Source organism: Antechinus flavipes, chromosome 2 (genome assembly GCF_016432865.1).
Source record: "Antechinus flavipes isolate AdamAnt ecotype Samford, QLD, Australia chromosome 2, AdamAnt_v2, whole genome shotgun sequence".
In the NCBI taxonomy this organism is placed as follows: domain Eukaryota; kingdom Metazoa; phylum Chordata; class Mammalia; order Dasyuromorphia; family Dasyuridae; genus Antechinus; species Antechinus flavipes.
Genome location: NC_067399.1, coordinates 151,008,476 through 151,024,712, shown reverse-complemented (window position 1 = coordinate 151,024,712; position 16,237 = coordinate 151,008,476). Strand labels below are relative to the sequence as shown.

Sequence of the window (16,237 nt, the reverse complement as noted above, 5' to 3'; positions counted from 1 at the left end):
AATTCCATAGGAACAGAATCTGTGTTTTATATTTCTTTCAAATCTCCTGCAGAATTTAGCATAGTGCTTGGCATAGAATGAGTATTGGATAAATACTGTTGCGACAACACACACAGAATCAGGGAAGTTGGAGTGCTTGACTTCTTTTCAAGGTCCTTATCTATGGAACCATATATTGACCAGATTTTATCCTAGGGAGGCTGACATCCAAAGAGAGGAATCTGGCTCTTTCAAAATTTGTGGCTTTTTACATTCCCACAGTAGAGTCCTATGGAAAACACTTAAAGCTTAGGTTTGTTTAATGTATAGGGTCATTCTAAAAGTGGAATAGAAAAATACTCAAAGTACATATACAAAGTACAAAGTACTGAACAGGGACAGGACATTTATTTACTTCTTCCACAGAAAAGAAATGTTAAATATGCAAAGGACTCACAAAAGCACAATCTAAAAAAAACTTCAAAATATAAAATAGTAACAGTATTATTTAGTCTCCTGATGTTAATACTTAAAACATCTGAACATGAAGCATTTGGGGAACTCCTGAATAGGCAATTTATATTCTCCTCAACTTTTATACTGTTTCTCTCAAAGATCTTATCTTCTGACAAACCAGATCAGGGGTTATGTTCTTCTTCCTGTCAGTGGTATTCTTTTTCTCCAGGAAGTACGGTAGTAGTAGATGTTGAAGGTTTCCTCACAAGTATAACTGGCAACAACTGAGGAATCCAAGAGTTTTGGACCTTCCAAACTCACAAGATTGAATTTAAGACTTGAAATATCTATCAAAGATTGACATTTAGGTTACGAGTACTCTGGAAAGAAATTCAAGACAGAAGAAGTAACTTGAATTTTTAGATCTTGTCTCAATTTTACCACTGTATCCACCCCTCTGCCACCTTTCAAACAATCCCAAAGACAGAGAGTCTTATCACAAATTCTAGTTAGAGGAAAAAGAAGGATAGAGGGAAGAAAGACTCCTTTGAAAGTCTACTGAGTGGGTTTCTTATAGTAAGCATTTTCAGTGCTTTGCTTTGGATAAGCTACACAAACAGTAAATTAAAAAATATGTGAAAATTTAAGTTTGTATGCTATGTCAGTATTAAATTTTTTTTTTCTTTTTTTTCCATAAAAATAAAAAGACCAAAAAATTCGACTTAGAAAGCTATTATTCCGTGTGACATATCATTTATGGGGTGTTTAGTAGTTTTCTATATTATTATAATATCTTCTATGACCCAAACCTCAGAGACATGGTGAATTACAATAGGGTTGCAATTTTCTCTTTACTAGTCACTGTTATCAATGAGAAAAAACAACCCAATGACTATTATTTGACATAATTCTTAGGCTTCTGACAAAACTGAGCTATTATTCTAGGTATATAATAAGGTAGCCTAATTGAATGGAAAGAAAACTAGGAGATGTTAGTTCTTCTAGTCTCAAGCCATTGTTAGCATGATCATGGGAGGATTTACTTAATCTCTTTGGGACTCATTTTCCTCATTTGTAAATTCGAGGGAGTTGGACTGGGTCATCTCTAAGATTCCTTCTAGTTCTTAAATTCTAGGTAAAATGAAACAATGATGACAAGGTAGGTGTATTTTGCTTGTACTGACATCTACTGGTCATTTGGCTGATTATTACTTTAATAGGTACTGAATCAAGATTGAATTTATTTACTAAGTTAATAAAAGCTGGTTTTATGACCCCAATTATTTATAAGAACAATTAAGTAGACATTTTGCCTCCTCCTAAATTCTCCTAGGAAAACATCATTGGTTGGATGATGCATAGAGAGATATTCATTTATTTGTTTTTTATATATATATATATATGCATTACCAAATAAATGAACTGAAAGAATGTATCCACGTTTCATAAAATTGGTCAGGAGAGTAGACATGCTCTTGTAAACTAAACTATATACGCATGTAAACAATCAAGGGAATTAATCCATATGTGTGATTAGATTAGATTATTTGGTATATGGAGCTGGCATTGATTTGATATATAGACAAAGGATAATATCTTTATTAACAAAAGATTCATGTAACACAATTATAATTTTCTAAAATCAGAAACTGAATAACAATCATGTAGCATAATAGTAATGGGCAGAGAGCTGTCCTTGGAGTCAAGAATATTTCCATTCAAATGCAGTCTCTGACACATTCTGGCTGTATGATCCATATAAAAATTATCCAACATGTCAGTGTCCTAGATATCAATGAGGCAACTAGGTGGATTGAGGTGACTTTTCTAGGGTAATCAGTCAATATTGCTTTGTAACTTCAAGGTTCTCTATTCATTATGTCAAGAGTGTCTCATTTATTCAGCCAGCCGTCAATTATTGACCATGTTTTAGCTTTTTTTTTTAATGGGACAGATATGAATACATGTGGGCAGATAGATTTGTTTTTCCTTGTTATGTTTTTCAGATCCTAGCAATGGAACCTCCAAAGATTTGGTCAGATTCATGCTTCTTACTACAATGTAACGAGGTGTCAGAGGATCCAGCAGTCACATGAAGACATCCTTACCTCTAATGCCCCAGCCACTACTGCCCAGTTTCCATAAGGGACTATATGGGCCAGTGAGCAGAACTATGGGGAGCCCTTCTCCAAGGTTCCCTTCTTTCCTTCTCCTGCCAGCATGCTCACATTTCCATCCCAAACTCTCCAGGGGAGAAGCTGTAGCCTCTATGCTCCTCTGACCTTAAGGCCATTCTTTCACCTATGTAACTGTTGTGGGGCAGGCCCCTCCAGCTCTTTATCTCCAGGGGGAAAGTAGTGAAGAGCAGTTCACACCACTTGGGTGATGGAATTCCCAGAAGATAGAAGACCAATTAAGTCCTTAAGGTTTTTGCATTCATCCATTGCCCTGAGGCTCTCTAAAAAGATTACCAATTTTTAGTCTCACCAGCATATTCCCCAGTTGCAATAAAATCTGGCCATTTCCCCCCATTTTTTGTCATTCCAGTGTGATTAAGATAGTAATTTAAGATTATCTTGATTTACATTTCTATGAGTATTAGGAAAATTGAGCATCTTTTTGCTTAATTTCTCTTTCTTGTTATAAACTATAAGTATCTTTTGAGCACGGATTACTTGGGGAGCATATATTAGTCTTACTGATGTGTATCAGATCCTTATCTATTCTATTAGATCTTTATTTCGAGAAATTGCTACGAAGCTTTCTCCCTCCCCAAAAACATTTTGATTAATTAGTCCCTCCTTCAAGGACACTTTTGTTTGGGAGTGAGGAGACATGGCTGTATAAGCCGGGCAGTGCTTTATTTATCTGTGTAAGCCACAAGGTGGCACTCGAAGCCCTAAACTAGCAGGAGGTTTCCTCATGATCAGGGTTTTTTTCAGTCCTCTGATGAGGTTACCAGTTTACTTCTTGCTCAGCTGTTAATGAAAAAGTGAGCTTTTAATGATCATATCATTTTCCTTTCTAATGTTCCCAAATCATCCTTTTAATTATATGCTCTAGAAGTTTGTCAGGAATAAAATATAAGTTGATTAATCTGTAATTTTTATATATATTTTATAATTTTTAAGAGCTTCCTAAAAACAAACAAAAAAAACCTAGGACAAAAGTTTGACTAATTCTAGTTCTGCAGCAAGGAGTCCTGTTGTGAGAATTAAAATAACATATTAAGTACTTTGTAGCTATAAGGTGCTATGGAATATAAATTGCAAATGTTCCTAAAAGGAAGCCTGGTATAATCAGAGAAAGCACAAAATCTAGAATCATGACTGAGTTTAGGTTTGAGTTTTAGGTTCAAATCTGAATTCTGCTATTTAAAATTAGTCTTGGTCTTGTCAGGCCATCCCCATGCCTCAGCTGAAAATATGGGCCTAATTCAGAGACAAAGTAAGGTTTTAATCAATTAATGATCCTTTCTTTTATCTTTTAGAATCCTTACCTTCCTACAAGGCTTAACTAAGGTATTGGTATAGTAGAACTTTCCTGTCCCTCTAATTCAAGACTTCCTAAAACTTTTAGTGTCTTCCACCCTTTTGGCAATCTGGTGTAGCATGTGGATCTCTTTTCAGAATGTTTTTATATAACTAAAGAAAATGCAAAATTTCAGAGATTCATGAAAACAAATGTATAATTATTCTCCCATGCAAATTTACAGGCCCAGGATGTATTCAGGGATCCCAGGTCAAGAACCCTCCTCTAAATGTTAAAACTTTTTCAATGTAGATTCTAGAGGAAAGAAACAGAAATCATTATTCCAAGGACTGGATGCTAAGTCAAAATAAATGAAGCAATTACCATTTTAAATATTAACTAATATTTTTAAAAAATCATCCCTAGACACGTGACCTCAATAAACAGGCACCCATGGAAGCATATTTCATATTTTTAAAGATGTTTTCCTACTATTTAAAAAAAAAGTTTTTTTTTCCATAATGTTATTATATAAATTATTCTCCTAGTTCTGCTCACTCCATTCTGCATTTGATCAGAGATCTTCCCAATTTCCTTTAAAACAGTCCATTTTCATTATTTATCATGGTACAAGAATATTCCATTATTCATGTATTATAATTTGTTTGGCCATTCTCCAACATAACTTAACTGTCCAATTTTTGGCTAGTGCAAAAAATTGCAGCTATAAACATATTTCTACAAAAGATGTTCTTTGATTTCTTTGGGAGGATAGACTCAAAAGTAGTATAGCTGGGTCAGAGGGTACGGTATGGCCAGTTTGGTAACTTTCTGGGAACTTCTAAATTGCTTTTCAGGATGGTTGGACTAATTTACTGTTCCACATTGTACTGGTGACTTATAATCTAAGGATCACTCCAATATGTCATTATCCTTTTTTTTTTTTTTTTGTCATTTTGCTAATCTGAGAAGTGTGATGTGAAGTCTCTAAATTGCTTTAATATGTATTTTGAAAATTATTAATAATTTAGAGAACTTTTTCATATGGCATTGATAAATTGGATTATCTTCCTTTGAAAACTGCTTGTCCAGACTTTTTGGACTATTTTATTTATTGGGAATGTTTTGATTTTATAAATTTATATATCTTAGATATTAGGCCTTTATCAGAGAAAATTATAACTAAATAATTAACTAATCAGTTACCTGATTCTCTTTTAATCTTTGTTAATTTGTTATGGCAAAAGCTTTTAAATTTTACATAATTCAAATCATCTATTTTATCTCATGTTCCTATCTGTCTTTAGACATGGACTCTTTTCTTATACACAAATCTAAATAAAATTTCTCTTCTGTTCCTCTAACTTAGGATGTAAGCCTTTACATCTAAGTAATATATCCCTTGGGAACTTATTTTTGTATGTGGCATGTGAAGAGTTAGCTCAAAGCTAATTTCTTCCATTCTGCTGTATTGTGTTCTAGGAAGTTTTTGTCAAATAGTGAATTCTTCTCTCAGTAACTAGGGTCTTTGGATTTATCAAACACTATATTAATGTGCTTACTATGTTTTATATATTTGATCTGTTCCAATGATAAATCTCTCAAATTAAAAAGATTACTTTTAATAATTAATACCTTTAATAGTCTGAGATGACTTACTGAAAGGATGCTCTCTTCCCCCATCTTTCTCACTTTTTTTTCCCCCATTATTACTCCTGAAATTTTTTTATCTTTTGTTCCTCTCTATGAATTCTGGTAGTTTTTCTAGATTTAGAAAATATTCTTTTGGGAGTCTGTTTGGCACAAGATGATATAATTTAGATAGAATTGTTGAGCAGGCTGATTTCAGAAAAACCTGAAAAGATTTACATGAACTAATGCTGAAAGAGAAAAAACATTGTACATGGAAAATAAAAGATTATATGATAATCAACTGTGATGGAATTGGCTCTTCTTCACAATGCAATAACTCAAGGCAATTTCAACAGACTTGGGATGGAAAATGCCATCTGCACTCAGAGAGAGAACTTTAGAGACTGAATGTGGATTGAATCACAGTATTTTTACCTTTATTTCTTTATTTTGTTGTTTGTTTTTTTCTTTCTCATGGTTTTCCCCTTTGTTGTAATTTTTCTTTCACAACATGACTAATATGGAAATGTTTAAAAGGATTGCATATATTTAATCTATATCAGCTTGCTTGCTGTCTTAGGAAAGTAAGGGAAGAAGAGTGAAAAATTTGGAACACAAAGTCTTAGAAAAATGAATGTTGAAAACTATATTTACATATATTTAGAAAAATAAAATATTGTTAAGAAAAATCAATAAATAAAACTGGTGGCCACAGTAGCAAAGCACAATAATGATGAATTAGTTCTTAGAATGAAATAACTTTGTTGTACTAAAACAGATATTACAAGGGAACTAAATCATTTCACAAATATTGGCATATTATCCACTTTTAAAAAATTTTACTGAACACTTGTTTTTATATCATCTTTATTTCTCTACATATTCTCTCCTACTCCTTCATCTAGAGTTATCCCTTAAAACAAGAAACTTTTTTTAAAAGGAAAGAAAAAAGCAGTTCAGCAAAGTAATGCATTGACCAAATAGAAGCTAGAGGAGAAGCCACGTGGCAGCCTGCCTGCCTCTTTTACTTCTCCCCCTAAAGACCAAGGACTTTGATTTATTCTGACTCTGGCTGACCCTGAGGCCCTCTAGGAAGGTAGCCCATATTTTACACTATATGAACATCATATAGAGGATGAAGGGCCAACCTAGAATCACAGATCTAGCATCTAACATTCTAATTTTGTGTTCTAGTTAAATCATTTAACTTCTTACTGCAGGCAACCTTTACACTAAAGTTGTAGATGTGCATTAGAATCACAAATCCCTACCACAACCCACCATCCTCTCACCCAAAAATGTGCAGTAATGTGCAGTAGTTAAGCTCTGGAGACACAAAGGTAAAACAATATTTTTGGCAGATAAGGAAAGGGTATAGGGAAAGGCTTCACAGAACTGACACAGTACAATCTAGAATTTATTGATGACTTAATATGATTTGCATCCAAATTTATTAACTGGAGTCATGTAAACTTACCATGTGATCAGGTAAATTTTCAGAAGTGGGAATTAAAATAAATTGCTTAGGCATCCTGGACTTAGTTTCTTCATTTTAAAATGAAGGGCTTGAACTAGATTTCTAATCTCTCCTAGTTTTGAGACCATGCAGTATGATCAGGAGTTCATTGTAAATCTCCAACTTCTGCAAGTAGCACCATTCATATAACTCATGATGTTTATTTCCCAGCTTAACAGATTTAGAGGTAAAGAGGGATCTTAGATACCATCTAGTTTAACTCACTCATTTTACACATGTGTACAGTAAAATTCAGATACATGGAAGGGACTTGTCCAATCATATAGTTAACAAGTTGTAGAAAACCAACATTGTATAATTGGATGAGTAAAAATATAATCATTTATTTGTTTTTATCTGCAAAAATATCAGGATAGAGAGGGAAATAAGTTGGGCACTTATACTAAAATCATTTTAAGGGTGAGAAGAGCTACTTGCAAACAAACTTGTTTCTATACAGTGGCAGCTTCATCCTTCCAAAAGTTGCCCCAAGAAAACAGAAAGAAAATAGCTTTGGTTATATTATGGCATGCACTTGTCCTGATCATGTAAGTGTTCCCTCAATCCAAATTAGCACCTAGGCCAGATAAATAAGACATTTTCCTGTGATGTACAGATTTTCTGAAGTTGCAAATTCACCTGGGAATAAATATCATGGGAAAAGACGTGACTGGTATTAAAGACCCTCTAACTGTAGGAATTAATGCTAAAATTTCATGTTGTGTGTGGAAAAAAAATGAATCTTTTTTATCAGCAGAGTAACACGAGACATATTTTAAAATATTCATATCAGAGATTATATTTTTAATGAGGGAAAAACCATAGTGCTTAAAAAAACATTCTCAAGCAAATCATATAAACGTATTATTATCAGTTAAATGTTTTGATTTATGTAAGGCAAAATGCTAATATAATCTTAACTAAAATATCGCCTTGAAGAGTGTTAGCTTACACTTACTATTCAGATCAGTATTTCCTGACAAATATTTTCTACAAATCTAAATTTCAGAATCAATACTTATTTTTAATTCACAGAAAGAGTTCATGATGCAAAATTTTTAGGGAAAACTCCCCCAGTGATTCTCTTGATATTGAGTAAAGAAATATTTCAAATCATATATCCACCAAAATTTTCCTCAAACCTGTAAGAAGTTTCAAGTTTTTTGGTCTAAATTAAGGTATATGTGACTTTTAATAAATTACTAGAATTATAAATGTCCTTGATTTGGAATCTAGAAGACTAAAAGAAATTATATACCTTTAATTCATTTCCAGCAGAAACTTAAGATCTGATCCAGAAATTCTTAATGTCTCTTTTGGTACTTGTTAAGGTGACACACTGGGTATATAATCTATGTTCTGTAAGATAGCACGTAACTCTAGCACAGAAGAAATGACATAGTGAGGTACTGGGGACTGTTTCTGGGGCACAATTCCATTTTTATTTATCCAGATTGTTGCTTTCAAGCCAGCATTAAGACCTCCTTGGATATCTGTTTCTAGAGTATCCCCAACCATCACACAGTCTCCTGGCTGCACCCCAAGGAGATCACAGCAGTAATAAAATATAGATGGTGCTGGTTTTTCCTCCTTTTGCTCTCCACCTACAACAATTGCATCAAAATATGGCTGACAGGCACAGGCCTCAATTTTCTCCCTCTGTGTCTGTGTATCACCATTAGTCAAAAGGAGGAGGAGGACCTCTTTTCGAAGTTCAGTCAACATATTTTTTACATCTTCTGATAAAGTTATGTGCTGTAGACGTGTAGATTTCCACAGGAAATAACACTCCTTAGCTAATTCCCTATTGGCTGTTTCACCTTTTATTTCTTGAATAGCTTCTTCCCAATGTGAAATCCTTAGATCAGTAATGTTCATTTTGGACTGTCTGTAGCACTCTCGGCTGATTTTAACTTGGACTTTTTCAGAGATGATATCAGCTTCTCCTTCTTTGTATTGGTATTTTGACTTTAATAGTTGTATTACCTAATAAAAAGATAGAAACTAAATTAAGACATCAAGCAATCAATCAAGATTAAGTTCCCACATGGCTCTTTTCAATAGTGAGGTGATTTAGGCCAGTTCCAATGGTCTTGTGATGGAAGAGAGCTCTCTGAGGGGACTGAGTGTGGATCACAACATAATATTTTCACTTTTGTATTTTGTTTTCTTTCTCATTTTTTCTCCTTTTTTGATCTGATTTTTCTTGTGCAACATGATAATTGTGGAAATATGTATACAAGATTTGCACATGTTTAACACATATTGGATTATTTGCTGTCTAGGGGAGGGGTGGGAGGAGGGGGAGGGGTATAAAAGGAAAAAAAATTTGGAATACAAGATTTTGAAAGGATGGATGAATTTTAAAAGTTATCTATGCATATGTTTCGAAAATTAAAAAAAAATTAAGTTCCTATTATGCCCCTGGCAATGGAGATAAAAAGAGATTTAAGACCATGCCCTCAAGGAGTTTGCAGACTAAAAGGGAAGACAGTATACAAACAAATACAAAGTAAACTATATAGAGGATAAATAGGAAATAATTAACAGTGGGGGTTAGAAAAGTCTTCCAATAAAAGAAGGGATTTCAATTGCAACTTAAAAAAAGCTAAGAAAGATAAGTAGGGGAAGAGAGGACATTCTAGATATAAGGGATAGTCAAGGAAATTGCCCAGATCCCAGAGATGAAATGTCTAAGCCAGTATTAATGGGTCAAAGAGTACATGTTGGAGAATACGGTATAAAGACTGGAAAGGTAGGTAAGCCAAAACTTGAATGCCAAACAGAGCACTTTGTATTTGTTCCTGAAGGATATAGGGAGGCCCTGGAGTTTACCAAGTTGGAAAATGATGTGGTCAGACCAGCACTTCAGGAAAATCACTTAGGAGTTTGAATGAAGGAGTAAGAAGAAACTTAAGGTAGGTAGACCCATCAGCAAGTACTACAATAAATCAAGATGTGAGGTGATAAGGGCCTGCACTAGAGTGGGGGCAGTGTCAGAGGAGAGAAGGAGGAGTATTTGAGAGATGTTCCAAAGATAAAATCGACAGGCTTTGGAAACAATTGAGATATGAGGAATGAAAAAGTAAGAAGTCCACTATGACTCCTAAGTCATGAACATGAGGAACTCGAAGGATGGTGTTGCCATCCACAGTAAGAGGGAAGAGGAGATTGGGGGAAAAATGAGTTCTGTTTTGGACATGTTCAGTTTAAGATGTCTATAGGCCACCTAATTTGCTATGTCTGAAAGAAATGCAAAAATGAAGGTCACCAGAAAGTTTAGGACTGAATAGGCAGATCTGAGAATTGTTGGTCCACAGAAGCTGATAAAATCACCAAGTGAAGGAGTATAAAGGGAGAAAAGAAAATGGCCCAGAACAGAACTCTTGGGAACACCTATGGTTAGTGTGTGCAATCTGTAGGAGGATCCAGCAAAGGAGATGGAAAAATGGTCACAAAAGTAGGAAGAAAATCAGGAGAGAGTAGTGTCCCAAGAATCTGAGAAAGAGAGAGAGGAGAATACCAGGAAGGAGAGGATGATTAACTCTAGAAAGGTCACAGAATATGAAGACTGAGATAAGCTTACTAAATTTGATAGCAGAGAGACCACTGGTAACTTTGGAGATCATTTGATAATTTCACATAAAATTCATTTTATCCACTACTTAGAGATAACAGAATTTTAGGGTCAAAAGGATGTTAAAGGATCACTGCTTTTATACCTTTGCTTTGATAATAAAGTAAAATAAGAATATTTAGTCTCTCTGGGTAACCCAACTAATATTTAAGATTCTAATTTCAGTAAGTTCTTTTTTTATAGCTAACAATTATTTATATTGCAGTTTAAACTCGTTTTCTTACTTTTTTATTAGTACTAAAAGAATAAACAATTGATCATTATTATCTAACAATATTTCACAGTTGTTTCCAATATATAAATAAACTATAATTCAGAAGTTCATTTGTAAGCCAGTGAAATGTGCAATGCATTTTCTTATAGAAACAATATTCTTGGTTGGGAAATTATGGTCTTTGACAAATCACAAAAGTCAATTTATCCTAAAATGTATTCAGAGTCAGAACTGCTTCCTTTATCCATAGGATTCCAAGTGTTATTGTGAAAACCTAAACCAAGAAATGATTTCCCTGAAAATTAAAATAGACCATACAGAACTAAGGGTTCCATGAGATAGCAAGAATGTTAGAACAAAACTAAAAGACTAAAACAGGGGAAGAAAATGTAAAATATCTGTTATCAAAAGTAGCCAATCTGGAAAAGAGGAGAATAAGAGATAATTTAAAGAAAAAATACTACAAATATCTAGAAAGCTCAAGTACCAAGGAACCACAATTAGAATCACACAATATCTAGCAGCTTCTATTATAAATGAGAAAAGACCTTGGAATATGATATTCCAAAAGGCAAAGAGATAGGTTTACAAATGAGCCTAACACTTCCAGCAATGGAAGCTAAGTCTTTCAGCCATTTCTGAGAACAGAGCAAAGTATGAAATACAGAAGCCTGGAGAAATCCAGAAAGGTAAATTATTTTTTAATAATTGGGGTGAATGAGAAGAGTATACAAATAGAGGACAAGGTAGAGGAAGTGGACATCAAATGAGTTTCTTTCTCTTATCTGAAATAGACAAAGGGGGTTGTTTGGTGCAGAATGAGAACTTGACTAGTAGATAAGTAGGGATAGGGATTGGTAGGGTAGTAAAGAGGGAGGACACCCAGAAAAAAATAGTTACTAGTTAATAGTTACTTTCAAAGAGACATCAAAATGGGAAGGGGGGGAGAGAAAATCAAATTATACTAGAATTTAAGAGGCTAATCTCAGAGCCTCTTCTATAACTGGGACACACCTGAATCAATTGTGGTATAATACTGAAATGAAATAATATTGCACTGTAAGAAATGACAAAAGAGACAATTTTAGAGAATCTTGGGTAGTATGAATTGATACAGACCAAATTGAGTAGAACTAAAAGAACAATTTATACAAAGATAACAATAATGTGCATAAAGGGGAGTAATATTTAAAAATGGTCCTGGAAGGGTAAGTTAGAACCAAAGAGTGAAAGGTTTCAAATGCCAGAGTAATTTGTATTTGTTGTTGAAGCAACTGGAAGCCATTAGAGCTTTCTGAGAACGTAATAAGACCTGAACTTTAGGGATATTACTGTGGCAGCTATAGGAAGGGTCAACTGAGGATAGGAGACCAATTAGTAGGCTACTTCAATAGTCCAGGTGAGAGGTTAGCTTCAAAGGATGGTAGTCATGTAAACAGAGAAAACTGGCATCATGGGGTTACAGACTCTGTGCTAACATGGAAGTCAGGAAGACATGTGAGCTAATCCCAGTTCTATCACTAGCTATGTAACTTTGGGCATTTCCTCCAATTTCTTCATCTGTAAAATGAAATGGTTGGACTAGATGTCCAAATCCTTCCACGCTCTAAATTCAAGACCCTTTGAAAGATGTTATGGAGATAGAAATAACAAGACTTAGCAAATGATTGGAATTGGGGAGTGAGGAAGAGTATATGAATAGAGGAAGGCTCCAAGGCTACAAAACCGGGATGACCTGAGGAACAATGGTGCCCCTGACAAAAATAGAGAAGGAAAAAGGGGAGAGAAGATGAGTTCTATTTTTATATATGTTAACTTTGAGATATGTACATGGAAGTTAATTCAAAGTATGTAATAAGTATCCAGCCAATTCAAAGTGTCCAGTATCCAATAAAGTAGTTGTTGAAGTGGAGCTGAGGAGAGAAACCAAGACTAGATACATAGATCTGAACTCTGTTTCCATAGAGATTGATAACAACCCATAAAAGCTGATGAGAGCCCAGATGATATATAGAAAAAAGAGGACCCAGGACAAAGGATCGGGATACATTCACAATTAAGGTTGGATACAGATATGATCCATACAAGAAAAGACTAAAGAAGTAGCCAGAGGGTAAGAGAAAGAAATGTCAGGAGACATTAAGAAGAAAAACTACCCAAAGTGTTAAATGATGGAAAGAGGTCAAGAAAGAAGACCTCTGGATTTAGGAATACAATATCACAAGTTGTGAAGGCCAAGTCAGCACCCTGGATGCCTTAGAATCAGCCGGAGTCAGGATAAGCAAAAGTCCTTGGTCTTTATTCTTGGTCTTAAGGGTAAAATTGAAGGGAATGGACACAGCAATCTCCACACTTTCTTTCTCTTGTTCTCCTCCCAAAAAGTAACTCTGGCTTGTCTTACTCCACCTTCTAATCCTCCTACAATTCTCTGTATACACCAACAGATCAAGCCAGCACAGAATAGTGGGGTGGGCCATTTTCCAAGCATATGCTAACAGAGTATTGTCTAATAAGTAATTAGCTTTAAGTGCTTGGTTGTCCAAGTGCATTTGCTCAGAGTTTCAGCCCTTTACAATAGGAAACTTTAAAGAGAACAGTATCAGTTGATTTAAGAATGGAATTGAAAGTATAACACAAAAGATGGAAAAGGTCTGCAAAGATTTTTAGAAAATTTATTTCCATCAATTACAATAAAACAACATTTGATCTCTAACATCATAGTTCTAGATGTGCTACATGAGAGATGGTTTGAAGGAAAACAAAGATGTAAAGAATGGCTGGCTTAGAACAAACTCACACCAAGGGATGGTGGTGGTGGTATGGTGTGCAAATGCTGTGTTGGACCTGGTAATTTTAAATAAAACGAGTGATCATTTTTTCAATATAGCTAAAAGAGATGAGGATACCAAAAGCTGAGGAAAAAATCTTGAACCTTGTTAACCTCTTTATAGACACATTTGCTTAACTTTCCCCAACTCTATAAAATTTACTCTACATATATCCTTGATGAAAGTAGAAGGGAATAGGCAGGATTACATAAGCAATATTCCACAGCAGATTATCCTCATAATCATATAATTCATTAAAAGGGGTCAAGATGGTAAAGTGTTACCCCACCTCTCCCTTCCATTGTTTGAAAACTACAAAAAAAGCATTTTATTAGTACCCCAAATCCCATTTTCAAATCTTTGACTGAATATCTCCCATGCACATGCTACATACAGTCCTAAAAGTCCTTTAAAGACATAACTCCTCTCCACCCTGCAGAGTGTGGTGCTCAACCCTTTACCAAGTTTTCACTTTTCAACCCAGGTTAACTTTACAAAAGAGAAAACAGTGCAACGCACTTTAACTTAAAACAGAAATGTTTTAAATCTTTAAATTTGGTTTTTACAGCCACATAATCACAAAGCTAAAAGGGATCTCACGGACCATACAGTCCCAAAGAGGGGACATACTGTCTTTGGCTTGAAGATTCAATGACAAGGAAGTGAGAGACAATTAATGATGTGGCAGGGAGGAGTAGGGGATAGAGTGCTGGACTTGCAGAGTTCAAAGACTTCTTACTAGCTGTGACTCTGGGCAAATCACTTAATCTGCTTCAGTTTTCCTCTCTATAAAATAGCACACACACACACACACATACACACACACACACACACTTTTTATAGTCCCTACTATGTGACAGGTGCTGTACTAAATGCTTTATAAATATTATCTCTTTTGATCCTCACAACCATCCTGGGAATTAGTGATATGATTATCACTCCCATTTTGTAGTTGAAAAAACTAAGGTTAAGTCACTTGCCCAGGATATCACATGTAATATTTGGAAACAGATTTGAACTCAGATGTTCTGCACTACAGGCCAAGCCCTCTATACAAGGTTCCACCTAAATGCTGTTGTTAACCCCTCCCTGACTCTGCCCTACTGTTGCCCCCAGGATTGTTCTAAGGATACAAAGAGATGATATTCATAAAGCAAAGTACTATATAACTGCTATTATTATTAAGGACGTGGCATTAGTCCCGAATTAGGAGTCTGAGAGCTTGGGTTTTGAATCTCAGTTCTGCCACTTAAGAGGAACTTTGAGAGTTGGATTGGGTAACCTCCCAGGTTCTTGCCAGCTCTATATCTAAGACACTAGCACTTATACAAAGTCAAAGGAATCAGAAAGCCATACTGATTGCTTAGACTATAGAAGCAACCTCCAAACTCTAGACCTGTAGAAAAGGAGGAGAGACTGGAAGGGGACACAATGCAAATTACTATTAGTAGGACTCTCACTGATGCTACTAATAATTTTATTAAACCTCTTTAAATAGAATGCAATCATGTGTTTTTTGGCTAGTATCCTGACCCTCCAGAGAAAAAACTGTCCCTTTGAAGAAGACTCTTCACCACACTGCTTCCTCCCCTCTAGGCAGTCTTCAGGGGCATTTAGGGAGTGAAGTGGGCTGGCCCACGAGTGGGGAAGGCCTGAGTTCAAACGGTGCATCAGAGAGTCAGAAGCTTGTATGACTCTGGGCAGGTCACCTGACCCCCTGCCTCAGTTTGCTCATCTGTAAAAGGATAACCACGGCACCGCAGGGTTCTCGCGGGGATCAAAGAAGAGGGTTCGTACAGCGTTTGGCAAAAATTAAAGCACTCCCTAAATGCTATTATCGCTCGGCTTATGGCTGTCCTTCCTTCTTTCCCCCCTGTGGTGCTCCAGGTGTGGCCCGGCCGAGAAGACTACCAGGAGTGGGTCCCATCCCGGATCCCCCAGCGCTCTCCGAGATTGCATCAGCTTTCCGAGGCCAGCGGGGTCTGCTCCGCCCCGGCCACCGGCCCGGTTGGGGTTTCCGGAGGAGCGGAGGAAAGTCACCTGGGATGCTGTGAAGCAGGGTATGGGCTCGGGAAAGAACGCGATGGTCTCGGGGTTGGTCTCGGTGCAAGGCGGGGAGGGCGACCCAGGGGAGCTGCGCCGGGGCGAGGTGTGGGAGCTACGGGAAGAACCAGGCCTGCGGCCGGGGACGAGAGAAGGTGATCGGAGGGAGGCGAGGACGCTATAACCGTTACCTCCAACATGGCTCTCCTACTCGCCTCTGCCGTATCTATCAGCGTGTTGTCCAGGTCCAGGAACACTGCCCTCACCCGGTTCAGCCCCATCTCGCAGCCCCGGCTGTCCGCACAACTCATGGAAGCTAAGGCAGAAGTTGTCTTCGCGCGTGCGCAGAACACCGAGCACCCCCGACTCCTTCCCAGACCCGCGCTCCAGGCCACTGGAAGGCGGGGGAAAAGATCACCTGACCTACGTAGCCCGTCCCACTCTGGAAGGATACTACCTAA

General features: G+C 36.4%; 1 protein-coding gene across 1 annotated transcript; it reads right to left on the bottom strand.

The window, feature by feature from the left end:
* Positions 1 to 7,827: 7,827 nt before the first annotated feature.
* NANP (N-acetylneuraminic acid phosphatase) lies at positions 7,828 to 16,237 on the bottom strand. The gene is made up of 2 exons (XM_051975817.1): positions 15,968 to 16,237; positions 7,828 to 9,040 (listed from the first exon to the last, which is right to left on the bottom strand). Exons 1-2 carry the CDS (start codon positions 16,085 to 16,087, stop codon positions 8,381 to 8,383), a joined length of 780 nt encoding a protein of 259 aa, XP_051831777.1. The 5' UTR covers positions 16,088 to 16,237; the 3' UTR covers positions 7,828 to 8,380.